The sequence below is a fragment of the Psammomys obesus genome, unplaced genomic scaffold, assembly GCF_907164565.1.
Source record: "Psammomys obesus unplaced genomic scaffold, mPsaObe1.curated_primary_1811, whole genome shotgun sequence".
NCBI classification, from domain to species: Eukaryota; Metazoa; Chordata; class Mammalia; order Rodentia; family Muridae; genus Psammomys; species Psammomys obesus.
In genome coordinates, this window is record NW_026592548.1 from 7620055 (window position 1) to 7644703 (window position 24649).

A 24649-nucleotide genomic window follows, 5' to 3' on the forward strand; every position below is an offset into this window, starting at 1 on the left:
CTTGCCCGAAGAGCCCTACCTCTCTCTGCTGAACATAAACATGAGCAGGTAGGAGACTCAGACTGGTCTAGATCTGACTTCAGGAAAGGACATTGGCCCCAGAGTTTCTGTGAGGAGGAACATCTCACAAAGAGGAGGGAGCTGTGGCCATCTGAACACAAAGCTCAGTCTTAGCTTTGGTCCCAACTACAGGATGTTGGGTATGTTATTTTCCTTCACTGCCAGGGCTGCTCTTTATTCCATGGTTCCAAATGTGGCTAATTTAAAGGTACGTGACGTTTGATTCATTTGTTGTCATCTTCAGAGGAAAAAGAAAGCTCTAGGACAAGTCACTGTGGAGAGGTTGCTGGCACCTCAGCCTGGGAGGGAATCTTGCTGCTCCCATCTGTGAGCTCCTTGCATCAACCTCCAACACTCTCTGGCTAATTTTCTTCTCTCTCTCTCTCCTGCCAGCCCTGCTATCTCCCCATGAGAGCACAGCGTGGCTGGTATCATTTGAAGTTGTTTTCTGGAAGACACAGGCATGTCTGCCTTTGCATGGAGCTGGGATTGATTTCATTTGTCTCAGGGGCCCCATTCCAGCCTCAGCATTGGCTTGTAGAGGTGTCATTGAGAGGGATTCAGCAGGCTAACCTTAACGACTCCCAATAGAAGGGAAAAAACCTGTGTCCAGGTTCCTGGGCTCAGTGCCACGTGCAAGGTTCCTGAAAACCAGAGCAGACAGCATGGCAGTCCTCCACCTCGGGCCAGGTTACTCTCCATCAACCCAGTACACACAGGGCCTCTGCATGGGAGACAGTCTGTTGGGTTGAGCCGATTGTGATGTATCCTTACCATGAAGAACGGTGACTGGCACATAGCGAACTACTAAACAGTGCTTGCTTGAGTGAATGATGACACGAATGGAAATGTGTTGGGTACGGGTACAATGCTGTAAACATGGCTCCATTACAGTCCAAATTTCTGTTCCTAAACAGATCAAGAATGAGGCAAGTAGGGGGTCCAGGAACAATCAGAGTTGGGGAGCCATGAGGTCCCAAGCACCCTAGACATAGGTGCATGTCTAGAAGTTGATAAAACAGTCTGGGAAGGATGATGGTGACAGAAATATTAGAAAGTGGCAAAGGTTGATGACATAAAGGCAGGAGCCAGTGCCACAGTGAGCTTCCCTATGCACAGGATGCCCTTGAGTTCTTTCACCATTCTAGAAGGTAATTAATCCCAAATGATACCAGGTCTGTGCCCACATCCCTTACAGCAATGTTAAGCATTGTCTTGCTCATGGAAGATGGATTGAACATGTCCAGGTTCCTTTATTTTTGACTGTGGAGAGCATGACTCTTCTCAGAGGGCATATACCTGGGAACAGAAGTGAAGGTTACATTAACAGTGGCTTTTTCCAGTTGCTGGAAGCCTGAGCTTGATATAGATGGCAATATATTGAGTGCATATTATGTGTCAGGCACTGTGCCAAGTTCTGTGGATAAGATAATGTGTTCAGAGATGTGTGCGTATGTGTGTAGGGAGAGTGGAGGGAGAGAAGGGGAGGGGGGAGAGGGTAAGAGAGATAGGACAGAGGGAGAAAGAGGAAGAGAGGAGAAGAGAAAGAGGAGAGAGAGAAAGACAAGAGAAGAAAAAGGGAGAGGGGGAGGGAAAGGGAGAGAGATGGAGGGAGAGAGGGGAAGAGAAAGAGAGAGAAAGGAGGGGAGAGGGAGGCAGGAGAAGACAAAGGGAGAGAGAGGGAGGGAGAGGGGGAAGAGAAACGGAGAGAGAGGAAGGGAGAGGGAAACAAGAGAAGAAAAAAAGGAGAGAGAGGGAAGTCAAGAGGGAGGGAGAGAGAGGGAATATAGGGGAAGGGGGAGAGAGAGAGGAAGAGGAGAAAAGAGAGGGAGAGGGGTGAGAGAGAGAGAGCCTGCGCACACAGCAGACATGGTGGCACATGCCTGTAGTTCTAGCACCTAGGAAGTGGAGGCAGAAAGTTCAGAAGTTCATCTTCAATTTAACCAGGTAATGGGTTAGAAGCTAGGTCTGGGATACAGGGTATCTTCTCTAAAAATATTTAAAAATGCATAGATAAATCACATCCTCAAATTGTCTAGCACCCATCAAGAGATGCTGGCCAATAAGCAGACTCTAGACTGATGGCTGTCAACCTTCCTAATGCTTCAACCCATTAATACAGTTCCTCATGTTGTGATGTCCCCAACCATAAAATTATTTTTGCTGCTATTTCATAACTGCAATTCTGCTGCTGTTATGAGTCATACTGTAAATATCTGATATGCAGGATGTCTGACCCCTGTGAAAAGGTCATTCAATCCACAAAGGGATCATGACCCACAGGTTGACAACAACTTCTCTTGAGTAAAGCTCAACTAACTCAGGGAGTGATGGCAAGAAGCGTATGGAAGAGAAGTGTGTAAGCATTCAGAGGAGCTGGGGTTGAAGGGTAACAGACTGATAGCTGGACTAGGGTGAAGAAAGGGAGGCAGGGCTGAACGTGGTCACCCCTGAGCTCTGCCTGGTACAGCTGGCTGGGACATCTCTGGGGGAAGGAAGAAAGGGAGAGAAAGGATGGGCAGGCTGAGGTAAGCTCAGCCTGCAGAGAGCTGCTGGCAAGTCTCTATACCGTGCAAAGAGGAGAGTCCAGATAAAGAACAGCAGACACAGGGCTAGGACTGTGCTGTTTTAGTAATGATAATGTCTTCTCCAGGAAGAGATGGCCCAGTCAGTAGAAATGGCAATCAAAGGGCTTGCTTCACCAGTGTAGAAACCTAGGCTTCATCCCCAGAACCCAAGTAATAAGAACTGGGCAAGGTGGCTCACACTGTAATCCAAGCCCAAGGAAGCAAGAGTAGTGGATCCCTGGCTGGCCAGATCAGCCTACTCAATGAATTCCAGGGCAATGAGAGATTCTTCTTAGGGTGCCAGAGGGAGAGAGGGGAGAGAAGGGGAGGGAGAAAGATATGGAAGAGGAGAGAAAGGGGAAGGACAGGAGAGGGGACAAGAGGAGAGAGGAATTAAGGGGAGGGGAGAGAATGGAAGGAAGAGAGACAGAAGAAGGGAAGGGAGAGGAAAATGAAAAAGGTAGAATGCATTTGAGCAATGTCATCTGAGGTTACCATATATATACATGCATATGTACATATGAGCATGCCTACTGAACACACACACATATGTGAACATGCACACACACAGGATTAATGTCTTCCTAGGTCTGTGAAACAATGACCTGTGCAAGTGAAAGTGAGCCAGGCCAGCCCAATGGGGAAGGTGGCTGCCAGGCTCTGTTCCTAACAGTGTCCTGCACTCTACCTCCCAAACCACCAGGTCCAAGGGATGCACAGTCCCTCTGTGGCTCTCTTCTGAAACCTTGGCATGCTCAGGAATCAGCACAAAGATGAAGGGCCCACCCTGCTCTCCTCCATTTGGCCACACTGACTCTCTAAGTCCTTTGTCTTTGACACCCAAGCAAAGCTCCCAAGTGCCTTGGGAGCCCTCAGTCTAGAGACACATAGGTTCTGCGGTAGATGTACAAATGATCAAAGCCCTTTCAAAGCTCCAGGATGTTAAGAGGGTCTTAGCATTGTCTGGCTAGAATTTAAGCAAGATCAAAAAAAATAAAAAAATAAAAAATGTATAGTTCTCTGAACAATGAAGAACAGAAAGATAAAACCTACTTTCTGCCACCTCAGAAATTCATATGTTCATTCATTCAGCCAACATCTGTTGGCCCTGCTCTGTATCTTAAACAATCTGTGGAACAGTATGAACATGAAGATAAAAATGTCACCATGCCTCCCAAGGAGGCGGCAAGGGAGCGGCTGCAAATGCGCAGAAATGGTGGTAGTGGGGAGGGCTGGAGACAAATGAGCGAGCAGCATTTACTCCCTGATCCCACACAGCCTCTGCCACTTGACACATAGGAAACTAACAAATGGGAGAATTGAACAATTTCCTCAAGGTCAAACATTGGTAACTCATTGAATTGTTACCCAAGCAATCTTTATGACCCAAAGCTCTGTTGTGCAAGTACCCTTGGCACAGGGTCTGAAGCAGTATGTAAGCTGAGGGAGTGCCAAACCTAGCAAGCCCGGCAGTGTGCTCTGTGTGGAGGCTGGTGTCAGAAGAGAAGCAAGACAGGGCCCATCTAGAGAAGTGAGTGGTGGCCCCCATTTTGGGGGAGTTAGTTATTGAAATAGATCAGTATGATGTAAGCTGGGAAGGGCTCCTTTTAGAAATGCAGACTTCCCTTGGTGGGTAACAGGGAAAGTTCTAGATCACTGAGTTTGAGAGCTGTGGTCAGAACCACCCTTCAGAAAGAATCAAGGACCTATGCTCCAGCCTCACGCTATAGCAAGTACCAACAGACCAGGTTTCCTATCTCCTGATACAAAAATCCCACTTAACCTGCCAGCTGCCCCAAACAGATTGCCTGAAAGATGCAGTAGATCAGGAGGAGGTTCTCTATCAAACAGTCAAAAATAAAAGAGCCTTCTTAACTGGCTGTTGAAGTGGTGACTTGGCCTCCGCCCTTTCACTCTGCCAACATCCACATGTAAAGTTCCCTAGGCCAAGCAGATGAGAGCACAGAAGGGCTAAGGGTTGTGGGAGTGCCTCCTTCCTAAGCATCCAAGGGAGCACTGCTCAGGTCAGTCAGGAAGCCTGCAGCTCAGCCCGAAGACACAGTAACTGGAGATGTGGTGTGGGCAAGCAGCCATATCCATATGATGGTTCATGGCGGGAGACAGCATGGGCTTGGAGGAAGTTAGTCTGGCTATTACACCTCAGTGAGGATGGGAGAGCTCATTTTCCCTCCAGCAACAACTTCTCAGACTAGCACCTCATTTCAATGTGTGGTCGAGACATGAATTTTATAAGTAAATGAAGCTTAAAATACCATAAGCACGATCCCTCTTGGCACCAAATCTTACTTGTCTAGATTCTGTTTGAAGGCTCGAAACTGACTTTGCACTTTTATGTCTACGTGCGCAAAGCTTCGCCCCAGCCTCTTTGGGTAGCCGAGGTGACAGTTGCCCATGTCACCCGTTGAGATGCAGCGTGTCATGTCTGAGGCCTTTCCCGTTCGGTGCCGCACATTCACTGCTCTTGTCATGTGAGTTGCACTTACTTGTTCACTGAATGAGAAATGTGAGTCTCATCTGAGGAAGCACCTGGCCACTGTGTTGTGAAATCCTTCCATGAATGAGTAGTAGTGAAGACAGTCGAGTCCCGGGTAGCTGTCCAGGAGATTCCATTACATAAACAGCTAGTGCCTATATGTGTGTGTTGACAGCAAGACTTGTGTGAGAAACTTGTTTCGTTAACGGAACAGGTCACTGCCTGGCCCAGACCACGTTCCATCGTTACAGAGTGCTGCTCAGCTTTCCCCCACCCTTTTCTCAACCATATCTAGAACTCTCGGTTCTCAAGGCCCACCAGCTCAGTACCTTCCCAGGCTTGGGATCATGCTCTCATTTGTCTGAGGTTTCTTTCAAAGCTGGCAGATGCCAAACAAGCCAGACTCAGGCTTGTCCAGCAACACTCAAGATTGCCTTGGGCTAATGAGGCTAATGAAAAGCAGCCTTCTGAATTATTCTAATGAGAGCACGGGATCTTTATGTGGCCTGTCTTCTAGGGAGTAATTGCATGTGTGTGTGTGGAGGCAGTTGTAGCAGGGAATTATATGAAGATGGCAAATGAGCCCACGTAAGCTCCCAACCAGTGTGTCAGCATCCCAGGGGAAAAGCAGGCTCTAGGATGTGACCCACCCTTCAAATCACCGTGCACATTCACGGGGGAACAAAGGGAAACCATCTGAAGCTTACCAAGAAAGTAAGGGACCAAGGGAGCAATGAATTATTTCAAGTATCTCCTGACCATCTGCTCTAAGTTGAGGACCAAGTACCAAAGCGAAAAATTCCAGGGATTCAAGCTTGTAATAAGGACCATGAAGAAAACAAGCAGGATGACATCAGCTACTTTTCTGCTCACGGCAGAGACACCTACGGAAGAAAGGTCTGCATTGCTCAGGGTGTTGGAGTGTTGGATTCAGAGCTATCTGGCTCCATGTGCGTGGGCAGAGCACCATAGCAACAGGAGCCTAGGGCACAGGAGACTCTTCATAGCAGACAGAGGGTAGAACAAGGAGGCATGCCAACCCTCAGCCAGCCTTTTCCTTCCTTTCTGATCCCCTCTGATGCTTCAGTCAGGGATGATGCCACTCAGGCCTCCACTCAGAGAGGCTACCACTCAGATTCAGAGTGAGTTTTCAGTTAACCTCTCTGGAAACACCCCACAGACACCCTGGTACACGTCACTGATCTCTTAGAGGACTCTTGATCCAGTCAAGTTGACACTGCAGATGAACACTTGGCTCAGCGATGGAAGAAGTCAACGGAAGGTTGACTTGGAGTTCAATAGTCTCCTCCTTTGGTTGCGTCTTTAGTGTGGAATGGATGGTACAACACACAGAATCAAAAACTCAAAAACATGGCAAAAGAATCCCATCAAAAGATGCTGGCTCCATTAGTCACTGAAAATCTACATATCACAAGCACCTCCATGAGACACCTTCTCTCACCCATCACAACGGCCGTCATCAAACAGAGTCCACACTCGCCAGTGATGCACAGTCTCGAGGCCCTGTGCGCTGCAGGGTTGGAATGGAAAATGTACAGCTGCTTGAGAAAGCAGGCAGGAAAGCTTTAAGATGTTAAATAAGGTTATCATGTGACCCAGAAATGCCTTTCCTAGCTTCCTCAAGGAACACAAAGACATAAATTCACATAAAAGTTTGTGTTTGAGTATTCATAACACCATTCATGATAAACAAGAGACAGAACCCAAGTATATATAAACCAGTGAATGGGTAAACAGGTAAACTATGCGATATGTGGCCACAAAACGATGGTTCTGTTTACAATAAGCAGGGAAAGAAGGGCAATCTGGAGGGTTAAAAGTAGCCCGGAGGTCAAGTCAGGTGGACAGGCATGGACAGGGCCTGTAAAGATGCCTGGGGTTTCTTTTCAGAATGATGAAAATATTCTAGAATTAGATCATGGTGATGTCCGCCTAGCTTGAGCTTAGAATGAGTGAAGTTATCACCAGGCATTGGACTGCACAGCACTTAAGAGGTGGGGCAGGGGCAGGTGTCCAGATTCATCTTTGGTGAGTTTGAGGCCAGCCTGGGCTACATGAGACACTGTATCAAAAATGATAGTAAAATAAAATGGGTAAATTTTATGGCATACAAATTATAACTTAATAAGACTGAATGTTAAAAGCCCATTAAAATGCAATTAAATTAAAAGGAAATTATGGGCTTTCCCAGGCCTCCCTTTGAAATCAATTCAGTGCTAGTTGTGGTTTATGCAACATACACAAAACTCCAATATAGCACTTCAGAAAACCAAATCAACTTCCCCAAGTCAGAAAGCCTCCAGAACTGGCTACCAGCTGAATGGTGATACTTAAACGCAGCAGGCACACCCATGTGGCATTCTTTGTGCCACGCCCATGCCAGGGCTTTACATGCCTTTTGCTCAAGCTTTTGTTCAAACACATGTGTTGAACACCTCTGTGCTGGGCATCATTTGTGCTGCTACAGAAACCATGCAAATAAGAGAGTGACGCTCCTACACCCAGAATATATCCCAGATGAAAACATCTAAGCACACAGAGCAGTAATTAGGATTATTTTAGAGTGACACCTGGGTAAAATAAAGCCGGAGTCGCCAGAGAGGGGCAAGAGATGGCAATGGTACTGGTGAGATGGAAAAGTGGGAGGAATTTCCTGGCATGTGAAGTTTCCCATAAAGGGCTTGAAGGAGTGCCACACAGAGTAAAAGAGCTGACACATGCAGCAATGGGGAGATGGCTGTATGGGACGATGTTGGAGGGACAGACAGAGAACAAGCTGCAGATGGCAAGGCCATGACAGAGAGCTCAAAGGGAGTCTGGGGTTTTACTAGCTCAGCAGGAGGCTGTGGAAGGTCCCGTAGAGGTGTGACAGAACCTGGTCTGCATAATGAAGATGACTCTGGGAACGTCTACAAAACGATAGAGGTGAGGGAGTGAATGAGAGATGTCAACTCAGAGATCAGAATACTGTTGGCACCAGGGTGAGATGTGGGCGGCTTGGGTGGAGGCCGTAGGCATGATGAGATGGGGAGGGATGAGATGTGGAAGACAGACCCAACTGGAATATGTGAACTGTAGGACTAGAGACCAAGTATCAAGAACGAGCAGCTGGGGACAAGTTTCACTATAGGTCAAGATGGCAAACCTCCTGTTTGAGCTCAGCTTTCCAGTGCCCATGTTATAGATGAAAAAATGGACCTTGAAAAAGATAAGCAACTTACTCAGGGACGTTCATCTGAGAAGCACTAGCAGGGTTGAGGCCAATGACAACAAAACCCAGACTTTCTGGACACGGTTCAGCACTGCCTTCCGCCATGGAGCTTGACTTCCCTCATGGAGGCAAGGAATGGAAACTAGCATAGGGCACACTACATGGAGGGAGAGAAAAGCTGAATGGAGAGATGGGTGATGATTTGTGGCCCCTGAGGCTGGTGGGTGGGCCCATCACTGAAGGGCCAGGAAAGCAACTTCTTGAAAGAGTAACATTTTTCTGACAACTCACATTAAATAATAAGCACGGCTTTCATCAAGACGCCTGAACCAAGATTGACGGCTAATAGCAGCCTGGTAATTACAGAAAAACATCACAGTGCAAGGCCAGAGCATCTCAAAACACCTGAAGCCATTTAATAGATCTGTTTGCTCCAGACCAACGGGCTGCCCCCCAGAGCAAGGCCAGAGTCATTACTGAGCTAATGGGCATTGCGTTCTGAGGTCCCTTCCCCCTGCCAAATGAATCAGAGTTTTCAGAAGCGAAGCCGTGGTCTGCTGGCTGCAGACTTGCACAAGGACACCACCAGGCATTTTAGGTGTCAGCTTTCATTTGACTTGGCTTGGTCTATTCTCTTAAGAAACGCTCAGGAGGCTTCGGCTGGATCAGAGAGAATTTCGCCTGCTCCTGCTCCTCTGGCTATGACAAAAATCAGACCTTGATTTCTTACCTTGCTTCCGCAAATAGGAATTGCTCCTGTCACCACGGTGCGAAGGGGTTAGCCATGATAGAAGTTGTCAGGTTTCCTTATCATGTGTGTGTGTGAGAGAGAAAGAGAGAGGTTTGTGGGGTGTGTTATGGAAGGAAAGAGACCAGGAATGTGATAGAATTAATTCACACATTCTAAGATCACCGTGAGCCCCACTGAAGGGTGCATACCCTGTCCTGGGTTCTAGGATGATGGAAAATGCTTGCAATTTGGTGAAGTGTGAAAGGAACAGCAAAAGTGAAATTATAGTTCTGTGTGTATGCACACACACGTCCCTCGGACAGCCTGCTGCCCACCTGCCTCCTGAACATTCCTAGCAGCTTGCTCACCCCTTGCATGGGGCAATGGGAGGGCTGCTCTGCAGCTCCAGGCCGCTGAGGATTCACCCTCCAGGAACACCTCACCACTCCTTACATGCTGAGGATTTTTTTCTGGGCATTTTTCACCTCACACCAGCAGTAATGACCTTGACATCAAGCTCTTACTGGGGACTAATAACTGGCTGGGCTTAATGGCCCTTACTGGGTCCGGGGACATTTTCCCAGCCAGCCATTAATTTCAGGGAGTGCTCTGAGCTCTGGCCGTGAGGCCTCCACGGTCCTCTCCGCTGAGGACATCGGTCTTCAGCCAGTCCCCTTCCTACTGTGCATCAGAGCCAAGACAATTACTGAAGAGGAGCTGGCTGCTCCACCTTTATACCTTCTGTTACCCGTTCCCAGAAAACAGAGGAAATGAGAGGCAGGGGGTGTCATTCATTTAGTCATCACTCCCTCTAGTCAGCATTAAATGTTTAAAAAACAAAATAGGGTCTCCAGTAGCCCAGGCCAGCTTCATACTCACTCTGTAGCCAAGGAGAACCTTGAACTTTTGATCCTCCTGAGTGTGCCTCCCAAGAGATGACACTTTTGGCATGCACTACCATGCCCAGGTTTTTGTGGGAATAGGGGTTTCACCCAGGGCCTTGTGCATGCCTGGAAATCACTTTATCATCTGAGCTATATTCCCAGACCAACTAAACCCTTCTTACAGATCAGGACAGAGGAGACTGCTCAATATGGGTGGTCATGTTTCCTACCAAGCTACACACTTCTGAGCAAATGAGACTATAGGGAGAGAAAGAATCTGATCTGGTGGATGCTGTGAGGAGGAAGCCAGACAAAAAGAAGCTTTTTTCTCCCTAAGGAAAAGCTCCCTTGGGAGCAACTGATCCCGCCTTCCTCCTCTGCAGCACTTTGTGCCCCAGGCAAACCAAAAGTTAACCCTCCCATCCTCTGCTTGGGGATTTGTCCACTGCACATCCTCTCCCTCACTGGAGGAGCACACAGACGCTGCAGCCAGGGGCCAGGTTACCACCCGTGAATGCTCCTCCCAGGTCACTAAGACACAAGGATTTTAATGGCACTGAGATGTGGAAGAATGCAGCTTCCTCAGAGGACTGCAATACATCCTAAGAGACAGACTCACAAGATTTGTTTCTGTTTCCAAGACATCATTAGTGCTTCTGAATGCAGGAACCTGACTCCATTTCCTCTTTGGAAGTGGCCCCACCTTCTGTATACCCTCTTCTCCCCTGTTGGAAGTGCAACGCCATGCAAAAAAGGGCAGAGTGGTGCTTACTAACACTTACTAGCACCCTTAGCAACAGGCACTTAAGGCAGAACTTGAACTTCAATCTGTTTGCACGTGTAGCACATGAACAGCTTGAAGAGTGAGTGTTAGTGCCAGGGGAGAGCAGATAGAACAGAGCTTGACCAGGTCATGGAAAAGGAGCCACAGCTGTCCTGAGCTAGGGTCAACTCCTGGTGGGTCCTGATTGAGTCTGGTGATCAGAGGATATGTGCAGTGGGCTCAGATGCTCTCTCCTCCCCTAAAAATGTCTCTCTAGAGCAAGATGAGAAGGAGAACAAGGCCCTTGGAGCATCCCTGGAGTTGAGTGTTTCACTTGTCAGCCAGCCTCATCTATAAGAAGTCAACAGAGCAATTACAGGGGAAATGAGCTGCTGGTATCCCAGTCACACCTAGTGACTGGAAATTGAAAACTAACCTGGGAAGTTCAGCTTGTTTGGCCTTAGGCCCAACCCACTGAAGTCAACTTATAACATAACCTGATGAAGAGCCAGGTGCAGGCTACCTCCCAAGTTGTTGTCAGGGAGACCCTTGAGGCCCTGGAAACAATGAGCAAGTGACGCTGTGCCCCGACTCGAGGGATTTCAACGGGTTCCTAAAGAAAGGAGGATGGAAGGAATGAGGGGGAAGGGACGAGAAACATGAGAAATGAAGGCCAAGTCTGTTTGTCTGATCAAAGCCTCGTTTATTAGAAAATTTTACCCAACTTATATAGGGAGAAGGCAGGAAAGGGGGAAGGTTAGTTTACTGCTGCAGGAGATAGGAAGAGTGCTTTCATGGCTTGAATATTGCACCTGCAAGATACCATAAGGATGTTTTCTTAAGATATCTCATGGATGCTCTAAAACTAACAGACAGATGTCCTCACAAATCTATCACCCATGATTTAGGGTCCTAGGTAACACTTTCACTAAATAGCTTTAGGTCTCCACTAAATGACCTTTGCTCACTATTTGGCTTTGGCTTTAGGAAATAGCTTTGTCTCCATTAACTAGCTTTGGCTCACTATTTGACTTTGTAAATAGCCTTGGCTCCTGGCAACACTGAGGCTGGCTGCCCACTAGAACTAGATAGGAAGACCCTGTTACTGAAGACACCACATACTTATACATATATGTGGTAACATACACACACACACACACACACACACACACACATCAGCCTGGAACCGGACTGGAAACATTCCCTCTGCTGGCTGCCCTCTTAATGCCAGGAGGTGCAGTCTGCCGGGGTGAATTGTCAACAGTCTTACTTAGCTCTAGCCCCTCGTGCTGTGTCACTGACCATTCAGATGGGATGTGCCACTGTGCAGTAGTGGCAAGGCTGCATGGCGGATAACAACCGCTTTCTGATTGCACTTGGAGCCCACACCACAGAGCCAGAGGAAGGGGAGATCAGGAGTGCTGTGGATCCCTGTCTACCACCCACTATGTGGGGCTGCTGTACTCCTGAGCTAACAGCTCTGACAAGATGAGCAGTCCTTGATGAGTGAGAGGGAGGAGATGCTCACAAGGCCCCTGCTCTCTTGAGGATCTATAGGCGGGGTGTAGCCACCTGGTAAAGGGCCCAGGGTCCTGTAAGCAACCCTAAAGAAACTCATTGTTCCCCCTCTCTGTCCCCCTCCCCTCTTTCTGTCCCTCCCCACCACACACACACAAGTAGAAAGAACATTTTGTTAGGAAGAGTAAAGAATCAGCGGGAAGGAAACAAAAGAGTCTAATTTAGGGTTGTTTTGATTAAAAATACATTATATACATGTATGAAAATTTCATAATGAACCCCACTATTACATATGATTAATACATGTTAATAAAAACATAAAAAGTTAAAAAAAAACAATAAAATAACCTAATGAAGAAAGTGTTCTTTGTTGTATGGTTATGCGATGCCTCAGGGCATATGAAGTATTCATTAAAGGTCTTCAAAGGAATATCAGGATGAGGAAATGGGTGAAGGAGTGCATCATCCCTCTTGTTTTAAAAGGGTAAGAAGGTTAGGGAACTTGTTCTGAGATCAGCTGTAAACTTAGTCTCCTGAGCTTCCAGTGTCTGAACAGCCTGCTCCTTGCAGAACCTCCTCGTTGTCACAGACATTTCATGGGGCTCTCCATGAATGCTGAGACTAAGGGTGCTTTATCTCACAGGACTCAAAGCTTTCCCAGGAAGCAGGACTTCCAACTCTACCACACAGGCAACCCGAGGCACTGTTAGTAAGTTCTGAGAATCTTCGTTCTCCACTGTCAGCCCTCTGTCCACCCTTAGAAGTCCTTTCAAAATTTTATTATTACAGAACAGATTGAAGATCTACAGTAACAGTGTAATAGTTATAAAGGTTTGCATTAATGAAACTTATGCAGAAATCCTTTAAGAATTTGTGTAGATCTGATAATTAACAAATTTTTATGTTTTTAAATATTCTTAGAGAAGAGTTCCATTTAAGAATGTTCACTTATAATACCAAAATACAAATAAAAACTTTCAAAAATTTTTGAATTTGTAAAAAGAAAAAAGTCACCTTTCTTTGGCTCTGCTCCCTCCCCTTGCCTCTTACCCCCAGCTGCTGTTCTCTTTGTTCAGTAGTCCTAGTCATCAAGAAGCAAAGGATACTTTCCCCCCTCTAGTTCTGTTGTTACTTCCTCCTTCTAACACCCCCTCTTGTGTTGGTTTCCACCGCACAATCCCTTGCTGGCTGTCCCCCTGCCTTTCTGGCTTTTCTGGGAAGGTTCCACAGCCCCTTATCCTGGGTCCCAGAGGCCCTTGTGCCAGATTAGTTCAGCACTCACTTGGATCCTTTAATTGTTCTGAACGCACCCTCTCCCTGGACAGCAAGCTCCTTGAGAGAGGCTTTCGTCATGCTTTATCTATAGCACCAAGGGGAACTGATTAGCTGTAGAACCCTCCCACCCCCCAAGACTCCTGTTTCAACACTTAGGCTCCTGCTGTTGATGACATTTTGGGCCTGTGGAAACCTTGGGAGGTGGGGTCTAGCTGGAAAAGGTGAAGCTCTTGAGATTTACAGCCCTTCCCCATGCCCTGTTCTCTTTGCTTCCTGATTTACCCAGATGAGAACAAGCTGCTGCCACACCTTAGTGACAAATAAAGATCACTGAATAAACCATATTGACTTCTTTATAATTCACACACAGAATGCAACTGTAAAACAAGAAACCTTTACCCCAGAAGTCTACACAGAGGTGTTGGCAGTCTCTTTCCTCTAGACCCCCAAAACTGAATAAACAGGAATGTGGCTCTGACTCAAGAAGTTCGGGTCTTGACCACATGTTACCCTTTTGGACTCAGGGTCCTGGGAAGTGGCTACTTCTCTGAATGCTCTCACAGGGAGCAGGGTACTGGCTGTCGTTTTACTGCATCTCCCCAGGTCAGAGTAGAGTTGGAACACACATGACTAAGAACTAGAAAACTGGGTTTGGGGAGGGGGGTTGGGAGGGGCCAGTGAATGCAGCTAATATCCCCTGACACGCTTGCTACCCTACTGCACTGTGCTAGCCTAATGGCTAATCCCATTGGCTCTAGAGCCAGAGAGCCTACCTTCCTGCCCTAATTCTCCCTTTCTTACCTGCATGATCTTGAGTAAAATTACACTACTATTTTTAATCCTTCAAACTTCTAATTTGTAAAGTAGCAGCACCAATATTTTACAGGATTATTTGAAAGACAAACATGATTATACAGTAAGCTCAGAGACATTCCCAGCACCTGCAGAGCACTCAATGAATTGCTACTTGACCACTCTCTTTTAACACACAGCCTTGCAGTGGCCTAATTAATCTCCATCAATCAGCCGCCAGCTCAGACCTCCCCCATAAACCCAGTCACACCTTAGTGTATTTCTTCACCCATAGTCCCTCACCAAGGAACAAGCTTTGGAGGCTCTGACCCCTCTTTTCTGCATCTGACTGCCTAACTCCATGCAATAGTTTGCTTTCTTTTGCTATGTTAAAACACAGAAAGACATATGCATACATGTAACATTATATGTACTAGATTGCATACATTTGGAATACACACACACACACACACACACCTACACCTTCATATACAACAATTAATGGGGAAAGAGGCCATGAGCTTGAAAGAGAGCAAGGAGGCATGTATGGAAGGTCTTGAACAGAAGGAAGAGAAGGGGAAAATAATATATTATTATCTCAAACAACAACAACTTAAAACTAACCCAAAAGGGTTTATTTGACTTACATGTCATACTCCATTACCAAGGAAAGCCAGAGCAGGAGCTCAAGGCAGAAACACAGAGCCAGGAATTGAAGCAGAGACCAAAGAACAGTGATGCCTAACTCCCCTTCAGCCAGCTTCTATAGTTAACCCAGGACCATCTGCCCAAGGGTGGCTCCGCCCACACTGGGGTGGGCGCCCCCTTAATGGGCAATCAAGAAAATGCCCCACAGACATGTCCTTATGGCCAAGCTGATGGAGGCGTTTCCTCAGATGGTTTCCCTCTTCCCAGGTGTGTCAAGGCAACAAGGACTGAGACAGCACCCAATTAGTGTCACCCAAGAACAAGCAAACACTGCACACAAGGTGACAACTTAAGAGTGGCCAAGTCTCTGATTTCCAAAGCCCACGTCACGTGTCAGTCGTTAGCTCAAAGGGCTTCGTCCTGATTTCCTGAGTATTTACCACATGCCCCATGTTAAATGTTTTAAAACACAGTTTCACTGTGTAGCCCTGCTGGGCTGGAACTGGCTACATAGACGTGCTGGCCTCACAGTCACAGGGATACTACACCTGCCTCTACCTCACCACTTAAATGGTCGACCTGAGAGCACCTGTCATTGCTGACTAATCCTCATGGCGAATCCCGTACTGCAGCTGGGCTCGGCTATATGCAATGACTATTTTCATATATCAGATAGTACTGACTCTAATGACAATCAAAACTTCCCACATCTCAGCCCCACCTCCACTTCCAGTAGAAAGGGCTGTTTTCCTCTGCGAGCATTGAAGAAACCAAGGCTTCTAGAGGTCAGTGACTTAGAAAGTTTCTATAGCCAAACAGGCGCTGCAGACAAACCCTGGACCCACCTTGCATGTGAGGCCATCTTGGAGAGCACTCAGTCAGACTATGACATCACACCCATGGTTCAGGAAGCTCTCACAGTTAATGTAAGGCTGAGTGTTTCAGTGCTAATATGGATTTAGTTCCGTGAGTCCAGATGCCCAGTTCACAGTTAAAGAGGAAAGGGCAGAGCTCTGGAGGACCTCAGTGAGGCAGCTTTCCTTCAGAATGTTTCAATAGGGCTGGGCCTGTGGCTCAGTTGGTAGAGTGCTCTCTGAGAATGCATGCAGCCCTGGGGTCAGTCCCCAGCACTGTATAAACTGCTGGAGTGTGCCTGTGATCCCAGATGGAGGCAGGAAGCTCTGGAGTTCAGAGTAACTCTTGGCTACATATTCGAGGCTGTCCTGGGCTAAGTGAAACCCTGTCTCAACACAAAACATTCAGATTGTCATTTTCTTTTGAACTTCCTGGCTTTGGGTCAGGCTCTGATTTTATTATCTTCTTAGAACAAGGAAGAGATATTTCCCATTAAACATGAACAGAAGGTCTTTAATTTGTTAGCTCTTACGTGTTGGGAAAGGAAATCTTTGATTCAGGGTGCTCCACTGGGCACGGTCAGCGATGTTGTCTGCTGTTGGCTTTCCAGGCAACGCATCATGGGAGCGTGTTTTCAGAAAGGAAACCGGGCACACTAGTTCCAGAATCCGAGGCTGCGAGCTGGAGGCTTTATTTACAGCAATGAAAACGGGCGACTGAAGCTTCTGCCCTACCCTATGCCTTAAAAAGAAGAAAAAAAAAATTAGTCTTAATTTGTCAAAATCACAGCATAGAATCTGCATGTCATTGCTCATGCGACTCTTGAATGGCAGTTTATTAAGGATCAACACACTTTCCCAGCACCCAAGGGCCTTGACAAATGCTTAGTCTTTCAGTAAGATGAAGAAAAGTTCTAAGTCCATCATCACAGCAATTTGCAGACGAGACTTTGCTTTGACACGGGGCCAGCTTCAGATTCAGAAAGACCTGGTTTTAAAAGTATGCCTTCAGGACTTCTCATCTCCAAGAATGGCAACGCCCACCTTGCTGGCTTCACATGTCCACACAGGTATCTAAGCCCTAGCCAGTGACAGCCAGATCCACAGCAGCCCTTTCTCCCTAGTCTAACAGCCTTTGTCTGCAGTGCAGACGAAAGGACAAGGGTACATGCAGCTGCAATGGACAGGCACAATCTGCACAAGTCAGCCCATAGAGGGTGGGGGCTGTCAGAGGGGGAGGAGACACCGTTATCTGAAGACAGGGCTGAACCTGAGGCTGAGGGAGGTAAACCCTGTGCCTGACACCGTCTTTCTCCTCCCTTGACTTGCAGCCCTTGAAAATGCATTGCAAGGACTGCGCCCTGGTGACCAGCTCAGGGCATCTGTTGCGCAGTAAGCAGGGCCCCCACATTGACCAGACAGAGTGTGTCATCCGCATGAATGACGCCCCCACCCGAGGCTATGGGCATGATGTGGGCAACCGCACAAGCCTGCGGGTCATCGCCCATTCCAGCATCCAGAGGATCCTCCGCAACCGCCATGACCTGCTCAACGTGAGCCAGGGCACCGTGTTCATCTTCTGGGGTCCGAGCAGCTACATGCGGCGGGATGGCAAGGGCCAGGTGTACAACAACCTGCAGCTCCTCAACCAGGTGCTGCCTCGGCTGAAGGCCTTCATGATCACGCGCCACAAGATGCTGCAGTTTGATGAGCTCTTCAAGCAGGAGACGGGCAAAGACAGGTACAGGGCACAGGAGGGAGCAGGGGTAGGGAGGATGTGTGCTGGGGACAGGTTCACTAACAGCAAAGCCAAAGCTCAAGGTCTGTTGTGAGCCACGTGGCTCCTGTCATCAACACCATCAGGGCTCACGTGTTGGGTCGCCCTGGTAACAGACTGCTCAAGTTGAATGTATCAGGAAAAGTGACACAACGAAGCACAGTGACCATTACTGAGTAATTCATGGCCAAGTCCTTTTTTTAGAAAAAAAAGTTAAATGGCCACTGGCCTGCATTATGGGAAAGTGGGACACAGTAGCTTCATTTATTGAAGATCAGGGTATGAGGGATGGCTTTACTAAGTGCTCGCTGCACTAGAACAAGGCCCTGAGTCTAATCCTTAGCCCCCATGGGGGAAATGAGCATGGTGGTACATGCTTAGAACCGCAGTGCTAGGGAAACAGAGGTAGGTGAATGCCTGGGGCTTGCTGTCAGCAACCCCAGCCTACTTGATGAATTCCAGGCTGGAGAGAGGCGCTGTCTCAAAAGACAAAGTGGACAGCACCTGAAGGTTGACCTTCAGGCATCCACACTCATTCACAAATGTGCACATGTGCTCATGTTCACACACAGAGAGAGAGATAGAGGTGAGATTATTTTTCCTTTTCAAAGATACATATAGCCATGCACCTGCAATTCATGGAAAACCTACTGCTTGCTCAGCACTGCACCTTGAACCTGCCTCTGGGGACAGTCACCCTCCAAGCACACTGACTGAGACATTCACCAAGTCGTGACAGGAAGAAAATGGAGCTGTAACTTGCACGGCAGGAGACCAACCATGGTCTAGGGCCTGTCTTCCAAAGTGCTCATTAAGACTAGATAAAGGGCTGTGGAGACTGCACGGTGGTTAAGAGCACTGGGCAGCTTCAGTTCCCGTCACCCACACAGTGGCTCACAGCCATCTGCAACTCTAGTCTGAGGGGATCTAACACTCTTTACTGGCTCTGTGAACACCAGGTGCGCACATGGCACACACACATACATGTAAGCAAAGCGTATATGCACAAAGTGAACATCTTTAAAGACCTGATAATAGCACATGAAGTCAGTGTAGCCAGGAAGATTCTACTTAAGTATTCTACATAAGTGATGGCGCCTGTCTGGGAAGAAGGTGAAATACCAGTTCAAAGCATTTCAGAGGGCACATGATGATGATGATGACGGTGATGATGGTGATGATGGTGATTGATGGTGATAATGATTATGATGATGATGGTGATGATGACGGTGGTGATAATGATGGTGATGATAATGATGGTGGTAGTGATAATGGTGATGATGGTGATTGATGGTGATAATGATGATGGTGATGATGATGGTGGTGATGATGGTGGCGATAATGATGGTGGTAGTGATAATGGTGATGATGGTGATTGATGGTGATAATGATTATGATGGTGATGATGATGGTGGTGATGATGATGGTGGTGATGGTGGTGGTGGATGCATGTGTGGATGGGCAGATAGAAGATCACTTTTAGATATAAATGTTCTAAACTTAGTGGTAATGGTTGTATCTGTGGATACACTAAAATTCATTACATATTTTCAAAGTGAAATGAAATAAAACACATACATACCCACCTCTGAATGCCCTTATTGTCCTGCTGTCAAATGTATTTCTCACTATAAGTTGCAGCTTTTTTGAAAACTTTGGGTGATCAAAAGGCTTTCTCAAAAAAAAAAAAAAAAAAAAAAAGTGTCAGGCTGAGGCCCAGGACAGTGTTTGTACAAGTGTGGAAAGATCTGGGCGAGGAAAGAAGTCTCCCCAAAGGACCAGAAGACTAGGAAGAGACCATGGGGGTGCATAAAGGCCCCTGGGGATGAGGCAGAAAATAGTATCTGGGCAAGAGGCAGAAAATAGTGCCAAAGGGTAAAAGGGCAAAAGCTGGGCAGAACCAGAGAGGGATGGAAGGCCGGACCCTGGGCACTGAGGGCGGCCTCACAAGGGTGGCAGGACCCATGCTGGGCTGGAACCTCAGCTATCTACCTTGCAGACTCAGTGACATCACTTCCCGAGAAAATTAGGGACAGGAACTACAAATCATCAGCTGATCTAATAACTCATTTCTGTGGGTTTTCCTAGTTCTACAACATAGATAATTATAATTGATGCACGCTTAGTGATCTAACACCCTTCTTACAAAAACTATTACTCGGTCAGTTTCTTATCTAAAGAGATTTGCTAAGTAAAATAAAGACCAGAAAGTACTGAATCCACTATTTGACCAGTTTAGGAACACATAATTGGAAAACAAAGTCCAGTATCCCCAAGTTCTTTGGACAAAACAACTGTGTTTTAAACCTCGGGAACTTTACAGCAGTTTGAAGGCTGGGCCTAACAGTAGTGGATCCAAGTAAGAGAATCTTACTGCTGTCCACATGGCAGCCCCTTTCCTGGCAAGACACAACAGACCTGTGGCTACCATAGGCCTGACCCACGGCTAGCTTAACGGGTCTACAGCCTGACCAGGAGAGCTACAGTTAGCCCAACACACCTGCGGCTATTCCATCAGACCCACGGCTAGCATAATCCAAGGCTAGCTAACAGCACAAGGCTAGCTCAGCAGACCTCCAACTAGCAAAGTCCAGCCCTGTGGCTAACCTACTCAATCTCTAACACAGCCGTGGATCACACGGATGTTCCTGATCAGGGACAGGAGCTGGTACAAATGCTTATCGTGGCCAGCCCTGTGACCCAGCAACTGGAAAGACAACTCCTGAATGCAAGTTCTTCCACCAAGAACACATTTTATAAAGAACAGACAAGCAAAAACAACCATTTACAATTAAACGTTGCTGCTGCTTAGAAAATTCAAAATAAGTTTAAAATGTCTCTGCCAATGAAAACACATCCTCTCTTCCCTGTTTTATGATTTTCTTCCCAAAATCCTGGTACAGGGTTCACGGAGACAGCTGCATGCTGCTGTGCCTCTCTAAGGGATCACGTGATGTGCACGGCCTGGAGACTAGATCACCTGGCCCTTCCGCCACTTGAGACTGCAAAGGAACAGTGTCATAGGGAGATTCACCCCACCCCTTCCTACAGCCTGACCAGTGAAAGCCTTCCCCCCAGGGCATCTGTATCTGTCAGCAGCTGTGAGAGGTGTGCCAAGCCTCTGCAGCTGAGCTTCTGGGCCTCCTCTTGCAGATACACCTCAGTTAGCACCCGCCCTGCTTGGGGAATCTCAACCATGACCTTGTAGCAGGGGCTTTGTGTCTTTACCTTACCAGACTGTCTTTAAAAAGCTAGCATTATATTGGCTCACTGTTATGATGTGTCCTTATTCTTAACAACCTTCCAGAAAAGATATCCACTTGACTGAGACCCCAGAACATTTAAAACTATTCCTTCTATGTAAGCAGAGAAATCCAACCAAACAGGAACATATGTTGAAGATACATGAGTAGTTTTGCTTCTAACCATACCAAACTCATCATTAGGATGTTCCATTCAGGCTAATTTTTTTTTTTTTTAAGAAATGGGCCAAGTCAGTAGATTTTGATTTATAAGAAATTTTACCCTTAAAAATGGAGATGAAAATGGCTCACGAACAATCTGTAATTAAGAAGCACAGCAGATGACAGAGATGGCCAAATCATGTTCTTTGATATTAGAAAGTAACCATACTTGAAAATAACTTTATAATTGAATAAGGGCACATTAGGAAAATACGATTCAGAACCAATATTATAGTAATTACATAAAGGAAGCATAAATGAAATAACTGCAGGAAGAATATTCCATTGAGATTATAAATGAGATTCTGGTGGAGCAGAAAGGCCTCTAATTGTAATTTAGTGTGCACTATAGCATTATCAGCTCAGTGTGTTACTTCATCATATAAAAGAATATCTGCTAATTTTCTCTAATAAGCACATGACAGCTCTTCATATCCTTTCATTACAGCTGATTAACTGTAAAAACAGTAGATATTCCTTTGTTGGAGGGGAAAAAAGAGTTCTGATCCTTTCAGGAAGACAGTACAAAGCAGTTGCGTTTCTATGGTTCGTGATCCCGAGGCTATTATTTAGGAAGTCTGGGGAATTTTAAGTGGCACTTAAAAGAATGCCTCACTTCAGTTCCTCTGCTCCCCAACTTTGTATTCTTCCTGTTTCTGCCCACAGAGCCATTTCCTGTGGCTTCATATCCTCCTGGATTTTAGGCTGTGGCTTGTGCTCTATCCTCCATCACAGAGGTTTCTGCTCCTGGGAAAGCCCTGGAAGTTGTTTCCTGGGGATGGAGAAGCAGGAGATTGGGTGTGACCTTCTGGTTCCCAGATCTCTCAGGGATCTCTGAGATATGAGAGAGGGTTTTTATTTTCCTTGGCTCCACAGACTAGTCCAGAAAGGACTGCCCAGTCCATTGCCACTGCAGGGATGTGAACACAGGCTCTTGTTCTTCCTCCTCCTCCCTTTCTCCTTCAGTTGGCCCTGCTCCTTCCCAACTCCTCTAGCTGCAATAGCCCTAGTGAGAGGCAAGGGAGCAAGGGATATGTTAATACCTACAAAGGCTGGGAGCTTCTGGGTTTTTTTCACATTTTTAATTTATTTTTTTATTTATTCACGTTGTATCTCTTCCATGTCCCTTCCCAACCTTACCCTCCCTCTCTTTTTTCTCCTCTCATGTCCCTCCCCCTGGTCCACTGACCTCCTCCCCTTTCATCTGACCCTTGCCTATCAGAGCACATCAGGACTAGCTGCCTGACTTGTCTTCCTCTGTGGTCTGGTAAGGCTGCCCTCCACCCCAGGAGGAGGTGATCAAAGAGCCAGCCACTGGGTTCATGTCAGAGACAGTCCCTATTCCCCTTACTAGGAAACCCACTGCCATGGGCTACATTTGTGCAGAGGTTCTAGGTTATCTCCATACATGGTCCTTGGTTGGAGTATCTATCTCAGCAAAGACCTCTGAGCCCAGATTTTTTTGGTTCTGTTGTTTTCCTTGTGGAGCTCCAGTCCCCTCCAGGTCTTTCCATCTCCGCTTTCTTTCATAAGATTCCCTGCACTTTGTCCAAAGTTTGGCTTTGAGTTTCAGTATCTACTTTGATACCCTGCTGGCTAGAGTCTTTCAGAGGCCCTCTGTAGTAGGCTCCTGTCCTGTTCCCTGTTTTCTCCATCTTCTGATGTCTTCCCCATTTGCCTTTCTGAATAAGGATTGAGCATCTTCCCTAGGGTTCTCCTTCTTGCTTAGCTTCTTTAGGTGTACAGATTTTAGTATGTTTATCCTATATTACATAAGTGAGTATATACCATGTGTGTCTTTCTGCTTCTGGGATACCTCACTCAGGATGATCTTTTCTAGTTCCCACCATTTTCCTGCAAATTTCATCAAATTTGCAGGTTTCTGCTTTTTATAAATGCTGCACTGGCTACTGAGTACCTCCTCCATCAGACCCCAATGCCAGAGGGTTGGAAGGCTTTTCTTTATGGTACTAAACAGCCCTGAAGTGATGCTGAATTATTTACTTTGTTCACTCACCCCAGCAGCCAGGGGGGAAGGGAGGGATCTCTGTGTGATCACACACCCCCACAGACCCTTTTGGGGGCATTTTCTAATGTTCTCAAACAGCCAGAGGACAGAGCATCTCGTACCTGCTTTGTAGATAAGAGACTGAGTTCAGATCAGCGGCAACCTGCCTCAGGTCGTCCAGCTGTGTATGACAGAAATGGGAGAGCCAGGCTTACATTATCCTCATCTGTAGGGCCTGTGATGAGCGTGGTCAGGAAGCAGAGGCATGGAGGAAAACGTGTTAAAGGCTTAAGAACTCGAAATTGAAACTGAAACCCACCCACCTCTGCCAGGCTCTTGACAGGGCAAAGGCTCCCTTCAAAGTATATTCCCGTCTATGAGTGAAAGGAAACAAAGCAAACTGTTTAACAGTCTTCCTTCTCGAGCTGTGTAGCTATACAGAGCATCTAGAAAGCCCTTTCAGCAGCTCTGCTATTCACCTCACATACAGCTCTGTGGCTGGGCAGACAGTCTGACCTTGGGGATAAGGTGTTTGGAGCTGGCTAATGAGCCATGCCATGGCACTGAAAAAAAGAGAAGGCAGCAATCCCAGAAGAACTGAAATTAACATCCACAGCAGCGAGGCATGGAGGCCAGTGACTCATTCTCAGGACTCAAATTAGACCTTGCCACTGTGTCTCCATGCATCTCCTGAGGCCGGGAGTGCTGTTCAGCCTCCACTCAGATGTCTGAATGGACATGTTAATGAATGGCAAGATGCACAGATTTGTTTCCTTAAACTTGTTGATTTGGGACCTAGACGTTTTCAGAAGGCCCTGAATGTCCTTAGGAAAAAGTAAAATTGGGTGTTTTGTTGCCTGTAAGCACCCCTCTGGCTCTCTCCCTCCCCCTTTTCCCACATCCATGTGCAACTCAAAGGAAAACACACCCAGTCATGGCGCTGCTGCTCAATGTGCTTGGGGACAACCTCTCACCTATGGACAGATGGATGGACAGATCCATATATACATACCTGACAAGTGGATGGCCAGATGCTAGATTAGGTGATAATAATAATAGATGACAGAATGAAAGACTGATGTTAGATAAGGAATAAATAATAGTGACAAATATGAATAGAAGATAGACTTTAGATACATCCTTACATACACAGATAATAGAGAAGAGGATGGATGACTAGATAGATGGAGAAAGAGGCAGCAAGACCTACATGTTTATTCCCGTGTATATTGCTGATTAGCTAGCTTGTTTAGGGGAACAAGGGGAGTTTCTAGTCAAGTGTTCTAATCAATAACAAATTACCACTTGGATTTTGTCATTTTACAGTTGAGTTATGGCAACACACACCTAAACAGTCAAACAATGAGCGTTATCGTTAATGATGAAGGAATCCCTTAAGCATCAACATCAGTTATGATTGTACTATAAGAGATTTCAATTAGCAAAATTCCTATGTTTATCAAATGGGAGAGTGAAAGTCTGTGTGTGTATGCATGCATGTGTGTGTGCCTGTGTATGCGTGTGTGCATGCACGCATGTGTGTGTGTGTGTGTGTGTGTGTGTGTGTGTGTGTGTGTGTGTGT

General features: G+C 46.7%; 1 protein-coding gene across 2 annotated transcripts in view; it reads left to right on the forward strand.

Moving 5' to 3' along the window:
• Positions 1 to 24649, forward strand: part of St6galnac5 (ST6 N-acetylgalactosaminide alpha-2,6-sialyltransferase 5) — a 180739-nt gene that overhangs the window by 119963 nt on the left and 36127 nt on the right. For both annotated transcript variants that reach the window (XM_055614361.1, XM_055614360.1), the window contains exon 3: positions 17149 to 17558. In XM_055614361.1, the coding sequence (XP_055470336.1) occupies positions 17149 to 17558 (410 nt within the window). The remainder of the gene's footprint in view (positions 1 to 17148; positions 17559 to 24649) is intronic.